General features: G+C 42.9%; 1 protein-coding gene across 1 annotated transcript in view; it reads right to left on the reverse strand.

Moving 5' to 3' along the window:
* Positions 1–15,849, reverse strand: part of LOC120026178 (potassium/sodium hyperpolarization-activated cyclic nucleotide-gated channel 1-like) — a 185,338-nt gene extending 169,489 nt beyond the window's left edge. The window contains exon 1 of the mRNA XM_038971003.1: positions 15,485–15,849. Within this exon, the coding sequence (XP_038826931.1) occupies positions 15,485–15,849 (365 nt within the window). The remainder of the gene's footprint in view (positions 1–15,484) is intronic.
* Positions 15,850–16,244: the final 395 nt, after the last annotated feature.

Consider the following 16,244-nt stretch of genomic DNA (forward strand, 5'->3'; position numbering starts at 1 on the left):
CCCCACGGACCTCCCGGTCGCGGCCGGCTGCGACAGAGCCTGGGCGCGAACCCAGAGACTCTGGTGGCGCAGTTAGCACTGCGATGCAGTGCCCTAGACCACTGCGCCACCCGGGAGGCCCCAAAATCTTCACATTTTCAAACAGTCCATTCATATTTTCCAACAGGGCTATACATTTGGTTGAGGTTATTTTCTCTCCTGAGTAGCCTCGTTTCACTGCCAAAAATAAAATGAAACCATCTAGTGTTCAGCGAAATAACAACACAATGTCAAATACAGGTAGCCTAGTCAAATAATTAACATCCAATCACATTAACCGCTACTCTCTCATGGGTGAAACCTTTACTCTTGCGCAGACATTTATAAACGAAACATGCCAATTTAAAAAATAAGCCACTGGAGTTTTTTGAGCGAGATTTAAGACGACTTTTGAGTAGTAAGACAACAGATGCCATTAATAAGGGGCTAGAAGCGTCTTATATGGTGAGCTACCAAGTGGCTAGGACAGGCAAGCCCCATACTATTGTGGAGGACTTAATTCTTCCTTCTGCCGTAGAAATGGCTGGGACAATGCTGCGGGAAAAGGCCAACAAAAACTATAGAGCCAATTTGCTTTATCAAACAACACTGTTTCACGACGCATCAGTGACATGGCAGGAGATAGTGGAGTGCTAACGCGCGTGCAAGCAGTTTCTCCCGACGCCACTTTGGTACACTGCAGCATCCACCAAGAGACTCTTGCTTCCAAGAGAATGCCTGACAGCTTGAAAGATATTTTGGACACTACAGTGAAAATGGTTATCTTTGTTAAAGCAAGGCCCCTGAACTCTCGCGTATTTTCTGCATTATGCAATGATATGGGCAGCGACCATGTAACGCTTTTACAACATACAGAAGTGCGCTGGTTATCAAGGGGCAAAGTATTGACCAGATTTTTTAAAATTGAGAGACAAGCTTAAATTCGAGCTTAAAGTTTTCTTTACTGACCGTAATTTTCACTTGTCTGACCACTTGCATGATCACGAGTTTCTCACACGACTGGCCTATCTGGGTGATGTTTTTTCTCACCTGAATGATCTGAATCTAGGATTACAGGGACTCTCCGCAACTATATTCAATGTGCAGGACAACATTGAGGCTATGATTATGAAGTTGGAGCTCTTCTCTGTCTACATTAACAAGGACAACACACAGGTCTTTTCATCATTGTATGTTTTTTTGTGTGCAAATCAACTCAAGCTTATGGAAAATGTCAAATGTGATATAGCGAAGCACCTGAGTGAGCTGGTACTGAGCTTACACAGGTACTTTCCCAAAATGGACGACACAAACAACTGGATTCGTTATCCCTTTTATGCCCTGCCTCCAGTCCACTTACCGATATCTGAACCAGAAAGCCTCATCGAAATTGCAACGAGCTGTTCTGTGAAAATGTAATTTAATCAGAAGCCACTGCCAGATTTCTGGATAGCGCTGCGCTCAGAGTATCCTGTCTTGGCAAATCGCATGGTTAAGACACTGATGCCCTTTGCAACCAAGTACTTATGTGAGAGTGGATTCTCGGCCCTCACTAGCATGAAAACTAAATACAGGCACAGACTGTGTGTGGATAATGATTTAAGACTGACATTCTCCAATACAACCCAACATTGCAGAGTTATGTGCATCCCTTCAAGCTCACCCTTCTCATTGACCTGTGGTGAGTTATTCACAATTTTTGATTAACAAATAAGGCTTTATGTGTAAGATGGCTAAGTAAAGAGCAAAATTATTGATTATTATATTATTATTTGTGCCCTGGTCCTATAAGAGCTCTTTGTCACTTCCCACGAGCCGGGTTGTGACAAAAACCCACACTCATTCTTATGTTTAATAAATGTATCGTATAGTGTGTGTGTGTGGCAGGCTTACAATGATGGCAACAAAAAAAACATTTGAGAGTGCGCTGACCCTGCTGCCCACAGGGGGTACGGAGCTGGAGGTTGAATGTTTGAAGGGGTACGGACTATAAAAAGTTTGGGAACCACTGTTGTAGACTACCCAAAGCCGTGGTGGGGTCCATTCGCATGCTCTCAGCTGTAGTTACCGTCATTGAGAATCAAACAAGACCGGACCCAAGGGACAAGTTCGAATTTCAGACCTGCAGCCGATTGGGCCTGATTGGGATCTCGGGTATATTGGGTCCAACTAGACCCGTGAAGACATCTAGTGTTTGTTCTACATTGAATCCAATGATTGTGCAGCGACTGTGGAATTGAGGGCATTGCTCTGTATTGTACTGTAGCAAATGTAGGTATAAAAACACAGCAGAGAGCAGCACTGCTAATTAGGGAGCACCAGAGGGCATGGATTTGGTAAAAAGTGAGATACTGGTTGCATCTGAAATGGCACCCTATTTACTATACAGTGCACTACTTTTGAAGAGGGAACCCATAAGGGCTATGATCAAAAGTAGTGCACTAAATTGTATATTGAATAGCTAAGGTGCCATTTCTGATGGATCCATAGATTTGAGGGAAAAAAGACACTTTTCTTCACAATGTCCTACGTTAGACTGTCAGAACACCTCTTTGATCTGAAGAGGAAGAAAGAGAAGCTGGACACAACCACTTCAAAAAAAATCAATAAGGCAGAACATAGTCGCACGTCTCTAAAAAGACGCTTTGCTTTGGTGTTGTTGTTGGAATCCGAAGACATTTGGGTTTGATTACATTCTGCTGTGCTCATCACGTTGGGAATTTCACATTTTAATTTGATCAAATATTGTGATTATGACCTATTTCAAGTGTCTTCAACAAGGGTACTGCAGTGGTGTTACACAAGCACTAAACTAGTACTGTAAATGCTGTTTTGAGCCTCTGTACTAAGGATATGTTAGAAGATTGAGTTGCAGAAGCTTTTTGAAACCATACAAAGCACCCATGAATGGTGAGGTCTGTCATTCATGGATGGACAGTTGTTATATAGTCGCATAGTTGCTCCTTGGTATTTCAATGCCAGAAAGGTGATAGCATCAACCAAATATGACTGCAAAAACAAGGTTTTAAGCGCATGGTGCTCATTGATGTATTTTCTATTTGTCAAAAAAAAAAAAACTAAATACAACAGTCAAATAGTTGTTTTCAATAATAAAAACCTATGGAAACCCATTTACAGCGGTGTTAGGAAGTCCATCCGATGAAATTTCAAAATTATGTAACAGCCATGGTGCTACAACCTAAAAGGGTTATTCGGCTTTCCCCATAGGAGAAAACTGGCTCCAGGTCATGTATAAGTCTATGCTAGGTAAAGCTCCGCCTTATCTCATCTCACGGGTCACGATAACAACACCCACCCGTAGCACGCACTCAAGCAGGTGTATCTCACTGGTCATCCCCAAAGCCAACACAACCTTTGGCCGCCTTTCCTTCCAGTTCTCTGCTGGCAATGACTGGAACGAATTGCAAAAATTGCTGACGCTGGAGACTTATTTTTCCCTCACTAACTTTAAACATCAGCTATCTGAGCAGCTAACCGATCGCTGCAGCTGTACATAGCCCATCTGATCTGATCTAATAGCCCACCCAATCTACCTACCTCATCCCCATATTGTTTTTATTTACTTTGCTGCTCTTTTGCACACCCGTATTTGTACTTGCACATCACCACCTGCTCATCTATCACTCCAGTGTTAATTTGCTAAATTGTAATTACTTCGCTACTATGGCCTATGTATTGCCTTACCTCCTCACGCCATTTGCACACACTGTATTTAGACTTTCTTTTTTTCTATTGTGTTATTGACTGTACGCTTGTTTATTCCATGTGTCACACTGCTTTGCTTTATCTTGGCCAGGTCGCAGTTGTAAATGAGAACTTGTTTTCAACTAGCTCACCTAGTTAAATAAAGTTGAAATAAAAAAATGTAAAAACTAAAAAATTCTCTTCCAGGTAGAACCATTTTGGCTTCTATCTAAAACCCTTTCCACAGAGGGTTTTACATGGAACCCAAAAGAGTACCTAGAACCAAAAAGAAAGAGTACAAGTTCTCATATGGGCCAGCCAAATAACCCCTTTGGAACCCTTTTTTCTAAGAGTGTACAGTAATTCTGGGAACACAGCAGAGAAGTTGAATATCAACAAAGACAAAGTCCCTGAAACGTTGAAGCATCTACAGAAAGGAGGATTTGAGCCAAACAACAAGAGCACCTTGCATGTCCAAACCAGCAGCACTCGCTGCAGCATGAAGCAAAGCCAGTTATACAATAGCCTTAGAGTTATGTACTGAGGCCAGAATACAGCAAAGGTGAAGAACAGCCATACAGAACAAGTCTGTGCTGTGGAAATCATTTTATGGCCTTGGATGTAACATAAACAAAATAAACGGTTCTTAGAATGTGGCCAAAGAACCAAAATATTATATAGGCTATAGAACCACAAACCTCCCTTATTTTAAACAGCGTAGCCAGGTATAGAATAGCCATACGGAACAATTATGCATTGAAGCCAGCAATACAGAGTAGGCCTACAGCATTGGTGTAGAATAGCCATACAATTCTATGGGACCAAGAAGGAAGAGCCAGCCAGCCAGCTCTGCTCTAGCATGGTAATTGTAATCTCTCTTTACATTGGCACAGGGACAAGATAACACATCACTCTCTGTGATGTAGAGCCCAATGGAAGGTATCATGAACGAGGCCATAAAGTGAACTGCTGAACCCCTTTCATGTGACGAGGGAGGTGACCCTTTGTGGACATTGAAACAGGGATTCAAGGTGTCCATTCAATGATCTTGGTGGAAAACAATATTGGTATAAAATTAGATGGTTATTATACATGAAGAAAACATTTGTGACTTGCTTCAGCTCATTAGAAGTATACACAGTGTATTCACAGTGAATAGAATAGAATGTTGGGAGTGATGAAGTAACAATAGGACTGTCACGCCCTGACCTTAGAGAGTGTGATTTGGGGTAGGCATTCTATGTTTTGTATTCTATGATTTTGTGGTTCTATGTTTTGGCCGGGTATGGTTCTCAATCAGGGACAGCTGTCTATCGTTGTCTCTGATTGGGAACCATACTTAGGTAGCCCTTTTTCCCTCCTTTCGTTGTGGGTAGTTGTCTTTGTTTGTGGCACTATAGCCCTTAAGCTTCACGGTTGTTTCTTTCGTTTGTTATTTTGTTGCCGACATTTTTTAAATTAAAAGGAAAATGTAGCTGACCACGCTGCACCTTGGTTCACTTCCTTTGACGGCCGTGACAAGGACATTTGGAATGCTGAAGCAATCCCATGAACGTGGATGGAGGACAAAAAGAAGGTCAAAAAGCTTAATAGTGTCACGTTCTGACCATAGTTCTCTTGTATTTTCTTTGTTTTAGTGTGGTCAGGGCGTGAGTTGGGTGGGTTATCTATGTTTTGTGTTTCTATGTTGGGTTTGTCGTTTGGCCTGATATGGTTCTCAATCAGAGGCAGGTGTTTGTCATTGTCTCTGATTGGGAACCATATTTAGGTAGCCTGTTTTGTCTTTTGGTTTGTGGGTGTTTGTCTGCCACACGGTACTGTTTCGTTTGTTCACTTCGTTTATTGTTTTGTTTAGTGTTCTGAGTTAATTAAAATACTTCATCATAAACACTTACCACGCTGCGCTTTGGTCCGATCCTTCTACTACCACAGACGATCGTTACAAATAGTTTAAAAAGTATAAAATATATAAAAAAAACTTTAATTTAAGAAACTTAATCCAGACCAGACTACACATTTTAACGTGTGAACAGCGTTTTTAGCTTAAACGATGTAAGAGCAGTATGTCAAATATTTAAAGTGGAACTGACAGCATTTTATGTACTGGCGCTGGACAGACGGGCAGCTCAGGCGGCGCTGGACAGATGGGCAGCTCAGGCGGCGCTGGACAGACGGGCAGCTCAGGCGGCGCTGGACAGACGGGCAGCTCAGGCGGCGCTGGACAGATGGGCGCACCTGTAGGGAGGAGACGGAGAGACAGCCTGGTGCGTGGGGCTGCCATAGGACCCACCAGGCTGGGGAGACCTACAGGAGGCTTGGTGTTAGGAGGAGGCACCTGAAGGACCGGGCTGTGGGGGAGCACTGCAGGTCTGGAGCACCGAACCTGCCCAACCCTACCTGGCTGAATGCTCCCCGTAGCCAAGCCAGTGCGGCGAGGTGGAATAGGCCGCACTGGGCTGTGCTGGCAAACCGGGGACACCATGCGTAGGGCTGGTGCCATGTACCCCGGCCCGAGGAGACGCACTGGAGACCAGATGCGTTGAGCCGGCTTCATGGCACCTGGCTCGATGCCCACTCTAGCCCGGCCGATACTAGGCGCTGCTATGTACCGCACTGGGCTATGCCTGCTCACCGGGGACACCGTGCGCCTCACGGCATAACATGGTGCCTGCCCGGTCCCTCTCTCTCCAAGGTAAGCACGGGGAGTTGGCTCAGGTCTCCTACCTGGCTTAGCCACACTCCCCGTGTGCCCTCCCCCCAAGACATTTTTGGGGCTGCCTCTCTGGCTTCCAGGCGCGCGTTTCGTGCTGCCTCCTCATACCACCGCCTCTCGGCTTTAGCTGCCTCCAGCTCTTCACGAGGGCGGTGATATTCTCCAGCTTGTACCCAGGGCCAGAATTTCCTCCCATGTCCAGGAGTCCTGAGATCGCTGCTGCCCGATACCACGCTGCTTGGTCCTTTTTTGGTGGGTGGTTCTGTAATGGCTGTCATCGGTGGAAGAAGGTGAGGACCAAGGTGCAGCGTGGTAAGTGTTCATGATGTTTAATAATCATCAAAAACAGAACACTGAATAACAAAATAACAAAGAAATAACCGAAAACAGTTCTGTCTGGTGCAGACACACAAAGACTGAAAATAACCACCCACCAAAACCCAACAGAAAACAGGCTACCTAAATATGGTTCCCAATCAGAGACAATGACTAACACCTGCCTCTGATTGAGAACCATATCAGGCCAAACGAGAAAACCAACACAGAAACACAAAACATAGATAACCCACCCAACTCACGCCCTGACCACACTAAAACAAAGAAAATACAAAATAACTATGGTCAGAACGTGACACAACTAGAGCTACAGTAGGCCTTTATGCAAACCAGCCATTTTCCACACAAGCCTGCCATCATTCACTTTAAACAGGACTGTATCTCTACAGGCAGTTGCAACAGCGCGAATTTAGATCATTTGAATGTTTTCGCCAAAAGCCACAAAATACACCTAAATGGATTTCTGCAAATCTGTCAATACCACGGGAGTCCTCTTACATTTAGGAACTTTGCAGTCCTATTGATCAAACAACCATGAAAAGGTAGGCTCTCTCTCCCTCAGTTATGCACGTCAACAAGATCAACAACTAATGCTAGCCAGAGCAAGATGAGCTAAAATCTAACGAATGAATATTATATAAACTCTCTGAAACTTTTTTCAGCTAGTTGGCCGTCAGCATTACACTGATATACGACGGGGTATTGTAACCTACTGCAGCTTGCCTGCAACCAAGCACCCAAGCTAACTGGCTAAAGATAGCTAGCTTACTAGCTAGCTACTTCCAGACAAAAATGAGAGAACACCTCACTCTGACCATTTTACTTGCCCTAGCAGAGCTGGTTAGCTAAGCTGTTTACATGTTATCTAAAGTGTTTGTGACTATTACTTTTTTTGCCTACGTTTACTGACACCGGTCATATTCAGCCGGTGTTGCGCGTTCTTAAATGTATCAGTTATTTGACGCTCTGGAACACTCAGACAAGAGTGCTCTAAAATCGGAGTAGATAGCCAGAGTGAATTTGCCAACACAAGAGATTCTAACTGGATAACAGCCGTTCAAGTTCTTCCTAGCTAAATAAATTACACCTGCATCTCTAGCTGTGTATAGCCATCGAAAAATGACATGACATGACATCCTCCTAGCAGCTGGCTAGCTAGCTAACATTAGGATCTGTGTTTTTAGCTTGCTACATAAATATACTGAGCAAAAATATAAACGCAACAGGCAACAATTTCAAATATTTAAAATTGTACTGAGTTACAGTTCAAATAAGGAAATCAGTCATTAGGCCCTAATCTATGGATTTCACATGACTAGGCAAGGGCACAGCCATTGGTGGGCCTTGGAGGGCAAAGGGTAGCCAGGCCCAGCCAATCAAAATGAGTTTTTCCCCACAAAAAGGCTTTATTTCAGACAGAAATAAAGCCACCTCCAACGTCGTTTTAGAGAATTTAGCAGTACGTCCAAGCCGGATGTGGAGGTCCTGAGCTGGTGCAGTTGTGAGGCCGGTTGGACGTACTGCCAAATTCTCTAAAACAACATTGGAGGTGGCTTATGGTAGAGAAATTAACCTTCAATTATCGGGCAACAGCTGTGGTGGATATCCCTGCAGTCAGCTTGCCAAGAAATGCTCACTAACGGGGATGTCAACAAATTTGGGCACAACATTTGAGAGAAATAAGCTTTTTGTGCATATGGAACATTTCTGGGATATTTTCTTTCAGCTCATGAAACATGCGACCAACACTTTCCATGTTGCGTTTATATTTGTGTTCAGTATAGATACGCTAGCCTATTAGCCACGTGATGACTGACTTGTGCCCTTGCTAGTTTGATTGTATTGACATCCTTAGTTACAATCGTTAGTTTTTGTTAAAATATTGCATCCCGAATGGAGGCAGCAAACAATGTACCAGGCCAGCTGTGATTTACAACCTGATAGCAATATTTTTTGAACTACCAAGAAATGTATTGGTGAATTATATTAATCATGCATTGAACTGCATCCATCTATTCTGCCAACATTTCCTTAGTGTACGTCAAGGAATGTTGAGTCAAATAGAACCTATTTGTAAAACCACTTATAAAGTTGGTTTTGTAGCATAAACTGGATATTTGATATGTTTGACTGATATTATGACTGTCTGTTTGTTTCATATCTGCAAAGTAGTTAAAACACTGTCAGTTTCACTTTAAAGCAGGGACTCTTGCTTTGCAAGCCCCACTAACAAGGTCTAACAGTTTTTTTTTTAAATTATACATTTACAGACTGGATCTTTTAAATGATTTAAATGATTTAAAATGATCCTATTGATGAGACAGTTATCTAGTTATCTATGTAATAGTCATTAATAAGCAGTCATGCATATCACCACATTGTTCCAGATATGCCTTTTGTGTATATTATCACAGAAAGGTAGATCACATACTTGTTTTGGGGTCTGCTATAGCCTAAATTAAGCTCATGTAGTAGTAGTTAATACTGGCACACCTTTGTTCTATTGACAGGCAGACGTTCTAGACGCACTGTCACCACTCCCATATTTTCAATGCAGGCAATGTGTTTAGCAAGCCAAATACCTCCCAAACTAATCGATAAAGTTTTATACATACAATATCTATGAGAAGTGAAGTGTATCCTAAACCGGTGGACAGTGTTTGTTTAAGAATAATAATAATAATAGATAATAGCATTATGTGTGTAGTAGTAGGCTAGCAGAGGCTATCTCCAGACTCCACAGCGCAGAGTAGCCCTTCAGCACCGTGGATAGTGACGAGCTAAAGTCAAGTCAATAATTTAGATTATTATTATCACCATCCATTCAACTCTACCAGGGGACACCGGTGAACTAAAACGTAGCCTATTGGGTATGGACACTTTTTTGGGGACCAGACGTCATACCGGTGTATTTACATGTGAAACACTCTCTCAAGTCACTTCGGTACAGCTATGACAAGAAGTGACTTCCATAGCAGGCTAGAGTGCCTTATGCTGCAGGTTAGGACAAATAACATAGCAGGTTAGGAGATTGAGATTAAGGTTAGGAAAGGGGTTAGCAAAAATGCTCTCCTAACCTGTTACGAAAATCACTTCCGGTCGCTGTATTGAAGTGGCGTGAAAAGAGTGTGTCCCGTATTTACATAGATGTCGTGCTGTTAGGTGACCTAAACTGGGACATTCTTAACACCCCGGCCGTCCTACAATTTAAGCTAGATGCCCTCAATCTCACACAAATCATCAAGAAACCTACCAAGTACAACCCTAAACCCGTAACCATGGGCACCCTCTTAGATATCATCCTGACCAACCAGCCCTCTAAATACACCTCTACTGTCTTCAACCAGGATCTCAGCGATCACTGCCTCATTGCCTGAGTGCGTACTGGGTCCGCGGTCAAACGACCACCCAACATCACTGTCAAACGCTCCCTAAAACACTTCAGTGAGCAGGCCTTTCTAACCAACCTGGCCCGGGTATCCAGGAAGGATATTGACCTCATCCCGTCAGTAGAGGATGCATAGTTTCTCTTCAAAAATGCTTTCCACTCCATCTTAAATAAGCATGCCCCATTCAAAAAATGTAGAACTAAGAACAGATATAGCCCTTGGTTCACCCCAGACTTGACTGCCCTTGACCACCACAAAAACATCCTGTGGCGTTCTGCATTAGCATCGAATAGCCTCTGCGATATGCAACTTTTGGAACCAATATACTCAGTCAGTTAGGAAAGCTAAGGCTAGCTTTTTCAAACAGAAATTTGCTTCCTGTAGCACTAATTCCAAAAGGTTTTGGGACACTGTAAAGTCCATGGAGAATAAGAGAACCTCCTCCCAGCTGCCCCCTGCACTGAGGAAAGGAAACACTGTCACCACCAATAAATCTACGATAATTGAGAATTTCAATAAGCATTTTTCCACGACTGACCACGCTTTCCACCTGGCTACCCCTACCCTGGCCAACATCTCAGTAACCCCTGCAGAACCCCCCCTGCTTCACCTTCACCCAAATCCAGACAGCTGATGTTCTAAAGGACTGCAAAATCTGGATCCCTACAAATCAGCTGGGCTAGACAATCTGGACACACTCTTTCTAAAATGATCTGCCAAAATTGTTGCAACACCTATTACTAGCCTATTCAACCTCTCTTTCATATCATCTGAGATCCCCAGAGATTGGAAAGCTGCCGCGGTCATCCACCTCTTCAAAGGGGGAGACACTCTAGACCCAAACTGTTATAGACCTATATCCATCCTGCCCTGTCTTTCTAAAATCTTCGAAAGCCAAGTTAAGAAGCAGATCACCGGCCATTTCGAATCCCACCGTACCTTTTCCGCTATGCAATCTGGTTTCCGAGCTGGTTATGGGTGCACCTCAGCCATGCTCAAGATCCTAAACGATATCATAACCGCCATCGATAAAAGACAGTACTGTGCAGCAGTCTTCATCGACCTGTCCAAGGCTTTCGACTCTGTCAATCACCGTATTCTTATCGGCAGACTCAATAGCCTTGGCTTCTCAAATGACTGCCTCGACGGTTTCAACAACTACTTCTCAGACTGAGTTCAGTGTGTCAAATCGGAGGGCCTGTTGTCCGGACCTCTGGCAGTCTCTATGGTGGTGCCACAGGGTTCAATTCTCGGGCCGACTCTTTCATCTGTATATATCAATGATGTCGTTCTTGCTGTTGGTGATTATCTGATCCACCTCTACGCAGACGACACTATTCTGTATACATCTGGCCCTTCTTTGGACACTGTGCTAACAAACCTCCAAACGAGATTCAACGCCATACAACACTCCTTCCGTGGCCTCCAACTGCTTTTAAATGCTAGTAAAACTAAGTGCATGCTCTTCAACCGATTGCTGCCCGCATCCTCCCACCCGACTAGCATCATTACACCGCGACGGTTCTGACTTAGAATATGTGGACAACTACAAATACCTAGGTGTCTGGTTAGACTGTAAACTCTCCTTCCAGACTCACATTAATTAACTTCTCTAGGATAGGGGGCAGCAAATTCACTATTGGATAAATAGCGTGCCCAATTTCAACTTCCTTCTACTCATCCCCAGAATATAAGATATGCATATTATTAGTAGATTTGGATAGAAAACACTCTGAAGTTTCTAAAACTGTTTGAATCATGTCTGTAAGTATAACAGAACTTATGTAGCAGGCAAAACCCCGAGGACTAACCATTCATTTTTTTTTTTTTAAGTCACTGTCTGTTCAATGAGTGTTCATTGGAATACTGGATTTCTAATCACCCTGTTTTCAGTTCCTACCGCTTCCACTGGATGTCACCACTCTTTGGAAATAGGTTGAGGTTATTCCTTTGTGCAATGAAGAAGTAAGGCCACCTGGAAACAGTGTAACGTCATGTGTACTGTTTGAGAGTTGCGCAAGACTAGAAAAGTAGCGTTAGTTTGTTGATCTCCTGTATTGAAAACAGATAGACCCGTCTTCAATTTGATCGATTATTAACGTTTACAAATACCTTAAGTTGTATTACAAAAGTAGTTTGAAATGTTTTGGCAAAGTTTAGAGGTAATTTTTGAGATATTTTGTAGTGACTTTGCGCAAATTGGAAGCTGTTTTTTTCTGGATCAACCGCGCCAAATAAATGGAAAATTTGGATATATATGGACGGAATTAATCGAACAAAAGGACCATTTGTGATGTTTATGGGACATATTGGAGTGCCAACAAAAGAATCTCGTCAAAGGTAAGGCATGATTTATATTTTATTTCTGCGTTTTGTGTCGTGCCTGCAGTGTTGAAATATGCTACACTCTCTTTGTTTACTGTTGTGCTATCATCAGATAATAGCATCTTATGCTTTCGCCGAAAAGGCTTTTTGAAATCTGACATGGTGGCTGGATTCACAACGAGTGTAGCTTTAATTTGGTATCTTACATGTGTGATTTAATGAAAGTTTGATTTTATATCATTTTTTTGAATTTGGCACTCTACATTTTCCCTGGCTATTGGCCAAGTGGGACGCTACCATCCCACATATCCCAGAGAGGTTTTAAGCATCTCCAATCCAAAATTAAATCTAGAATCGGCTTCCCATTTCGCAAACAAAGCCTCCTTCACTCATGCTGCCAAACATACCCTTGTAAAACTGACTATCCTACTGATCCTTGACATCGGCGATGTCATTTACAAAATAGCCCCAACACTCTAGTCAGCAAATTGGATGCAGTCTATCACAGTGCCATCCGTTTTGTCACCAAAGCCCCATATACCACCCACCACTGTGACCTGTATGCTCTCATTGGCTGGCCCTCACTACATATTCGTCGCCAAACCCACTGGCTCCAGGTCATCTATAAGTCTTTGCTAGGTAAAGCCCCGCCTTATCTCAGTTCACTGGTCACCATAGCAACACCCACCCGTAGCACGCGCTCCAGCAGGTATATTTCATTGGTCATCCCCAAAGCCAACACTTACTTTGGCTGCTTTTCCTTACAGTTCTCTGCTGCCAATGGCTGGAACGAACTGTAAAAATCTCTGAAGCTTGAGTCTTATATTTCCCTCTCTAACTTTAAGCATCAGCTGTCTGAGCATCTTACCGATCACTGTACCTGTACACAACCAATGTAACGTCCTGACCAGAGTTCTTATGTGTTTTGCTTGTTTAGTGTTGGTCAGGACGTGAGCTGGGTGGGAATTCTATGTTGTGTGTCTAGTTCGTCTGTTTCTGTGTTCAGCCTAATATGGTTCTCAATCAGAGACAGCTGTCAATCGTTGTCCCTGATTGAGAATCATATATAGGTGGCTTGTTTTGTGTTGGGGATTGTGGGTGGTTGTTTCCTGTGTCAGTGTTTGTGCCACACAGGACTGTGACGGTTAGTTCGTTTGTTATTTTGTATAGTGTCTATGTCTAACGTTAGTAGCTTGTGTATTGCACTTTCGTTTGTAGCTTCACGGTCGTTTGTTGTTTTGTATTAGTTTGTCAGTATCTTGTCTTTGTGTTAATTAAATTCATGGAAAATTACCACGCTGCACATTGGTCCTCCGATCCTTCTCTCCTCTCCTCGTCCGAGGAGGAGGAAGAGCTAGACTGCCGTTACAACCAATCTGTAAATAGCACACCCAACTACCTCATACCCATATTACTACTTACCCTCTTGCTCTTTTGCACCCCAGTATCTCTACTTGCACATCTATCACTCCAATATTAATGCTAAATTGTAATTATTTTTGCCTCTAGGGCCTATTTATTTCCTACCTCCCTACTCTTCTACATTTGCACACACTGAAAATAGGTTTTTCTATTTGTATTTTATTTTGTATTATTGATTGTATGTTTGTTTATGTGTAACTCTGTTGTTTTTGTCTCACTGCTTTGCTTTATCTTGGCCAGGTCGCAGTTGTAAATGAGAACTTGTTTTCAACTGGCCTACCTGGTTAAATAAAGGTGAAAAAATTAATTTAAAATGCTGTAGTCTAGACAGTGTAGATTCATCCATATTCACATGCCACTGCAATGTTTATACAACACACAATAGAAAGCTGGGGTGTTACTGAACAGATGAGGCAGGTTATGAATGCTTCCATTTGACGAGATTATGTTCCAGAATACTGTGTATCATTTTAATTTGTTTCATTCTCTCAAACAAATATTCCACTGACTGACAGTCACCCAAATAATAATTTACAGCATTCAATCTGTCTCATTCTGTTATTTCTGTCAATGCGCAATATTAGGTCGTTTCTATGCAGTCAAAGAAATGTCAGAGAGACACTGTGCATGAGGATGACACTTTAAACAATACAAAGCAATGCCTACACAAGCCCATTAACCACTTATCTCAAACTCTATCCAATTGAATTAACAAAATCAAAGCAAGCAATTAAGTGTATCATAAGAGGAACTTGTTGTAATAGGTTAATATATCCCTAAAAACAAATATACACATTCCATCGCGTTGTTTCTGTGCAGTTCAACGTGGATTTATGTTTGATGGGTGTGTATGGCACGCCAAAGCGTTGTGCATGTTAAATATCTGTCCATTATTCACGGGTTTGCAGGCGAGATCCCTTTAACTGTTCAAATGCCTGGTGTTTGAATTCATCCCATTCCCTTGTATTCTCTTTTTATTTTATGCGGATGACCAATGTATAACTATTTATCTATTCTCTCTCCCTATTCTCTGTTGTCGTTTCTCCCTATTTCTCTGTTGTCGTTTCTAGAATTGACCGCGTATGTCTATTTTCCATCCAGAGGCCATCCTCACTTATGCTGACGGATCCTCGTCGTCGTTTCATCATTGCAGGATGGGCTATGTTTACAATCCTGATGTTCTCACCTTACTTTCATGGCTTATTATAGATCCGCATATGCAGCAATAAGAACTACTGTTATGTGGAAAACAATTCGTATTTGTGTATTCAACTCGTGACATTCACCATCCTCTTTCCAAGGACATATCATGGACTCGTCTATTTCTGTCTTCCATATTAGAATAATGACAATTGCCGCAATGGAAAATATGAATACGATCACAATTTGATAGGTAAAACAATCAACGCCTCTATAATTGACTCAAGAACGAAGCAAGATTATCCAACACATTGGACGAGGCGTAACCTACGCGCACTGATGACATAGTGATGTGGTGTCTTGTGGACCTGGCTGTGTGGATGAATGGATGGCATGGTAAAAAAATAAGATGAGAAGGTGACTTTCCACTCCTTACCTAAAATCGCTATAGGGGTGAATGATCCAGTATCCCGCAGTTTGGACCCTTTCTTGCTCTTTCTCAACGGCTTTCTGACTGCCGAACATTCGCAGGGAGAACTTATTGACGCCAGGCTGCATCATCGCTCCAAATTGCCTCTGCATAAAGCCATGTCGGTTCCCGGACCCGTCTAGATCGTCCAACCCGACCAAGGCTTCCTCCTGTTCACCCTTGAAGCCCACCGAGTTCGCGTGGTCCCCTGCTTTCATGTTCTGGCTCCCAATATTCTTCCTCTGTATCGAGTCTTGCCTCTGAAATACATTATTCCCATCTGCTTTTTCCACTTCTTTGTTGCTAGAGAACGAATTAGATTTTTCTTCCATGATTTTCAATAAAACGCACTGTCTCCTGGCTCGGAAGACAGGCTACGCGCAAAACTCAAAAGGACTCGCTGTAAACTCCCGTGTTTCATTTGATGTCCTTCAACTGCTCGGCTACGCTGCCTCCTTTGCGAATGATGCAAACAGAGACAGACTTCTGTTGAACCTGACAGATCAGGTTTCCTGGGTTACCGCCATCTACCGACTGAACCGATTCACAGTTCAACTCTTCTCTTGCTCGCGCAGCACTGCGGTTTAACGGGGACACTGCTGGCGCTTGGCCACTTAATTTCCATAATGTGACTGATCAGGGGCATTTCTAGGATTTTAAGACATTCAGGGCTTAACCCAAAGCCAGTAGGGGGGTCCTGGGGGCATTTTCCTTCTAAAGGAATTTT

Source organism: Salvelinus namaycush, chromosome 31 (assembly GCF_016432855.1).
Source record: "Salvelinus namaycush isolate Seneca chromosome 31, SaNama_1.0, whole genome shotgun sequence".
NCBI lineage: Eukaryota > Metazoa > Chordata > Actinopteri > Salmoniformes > Salmonidae > Salvelinus > Salvelinus namaycush.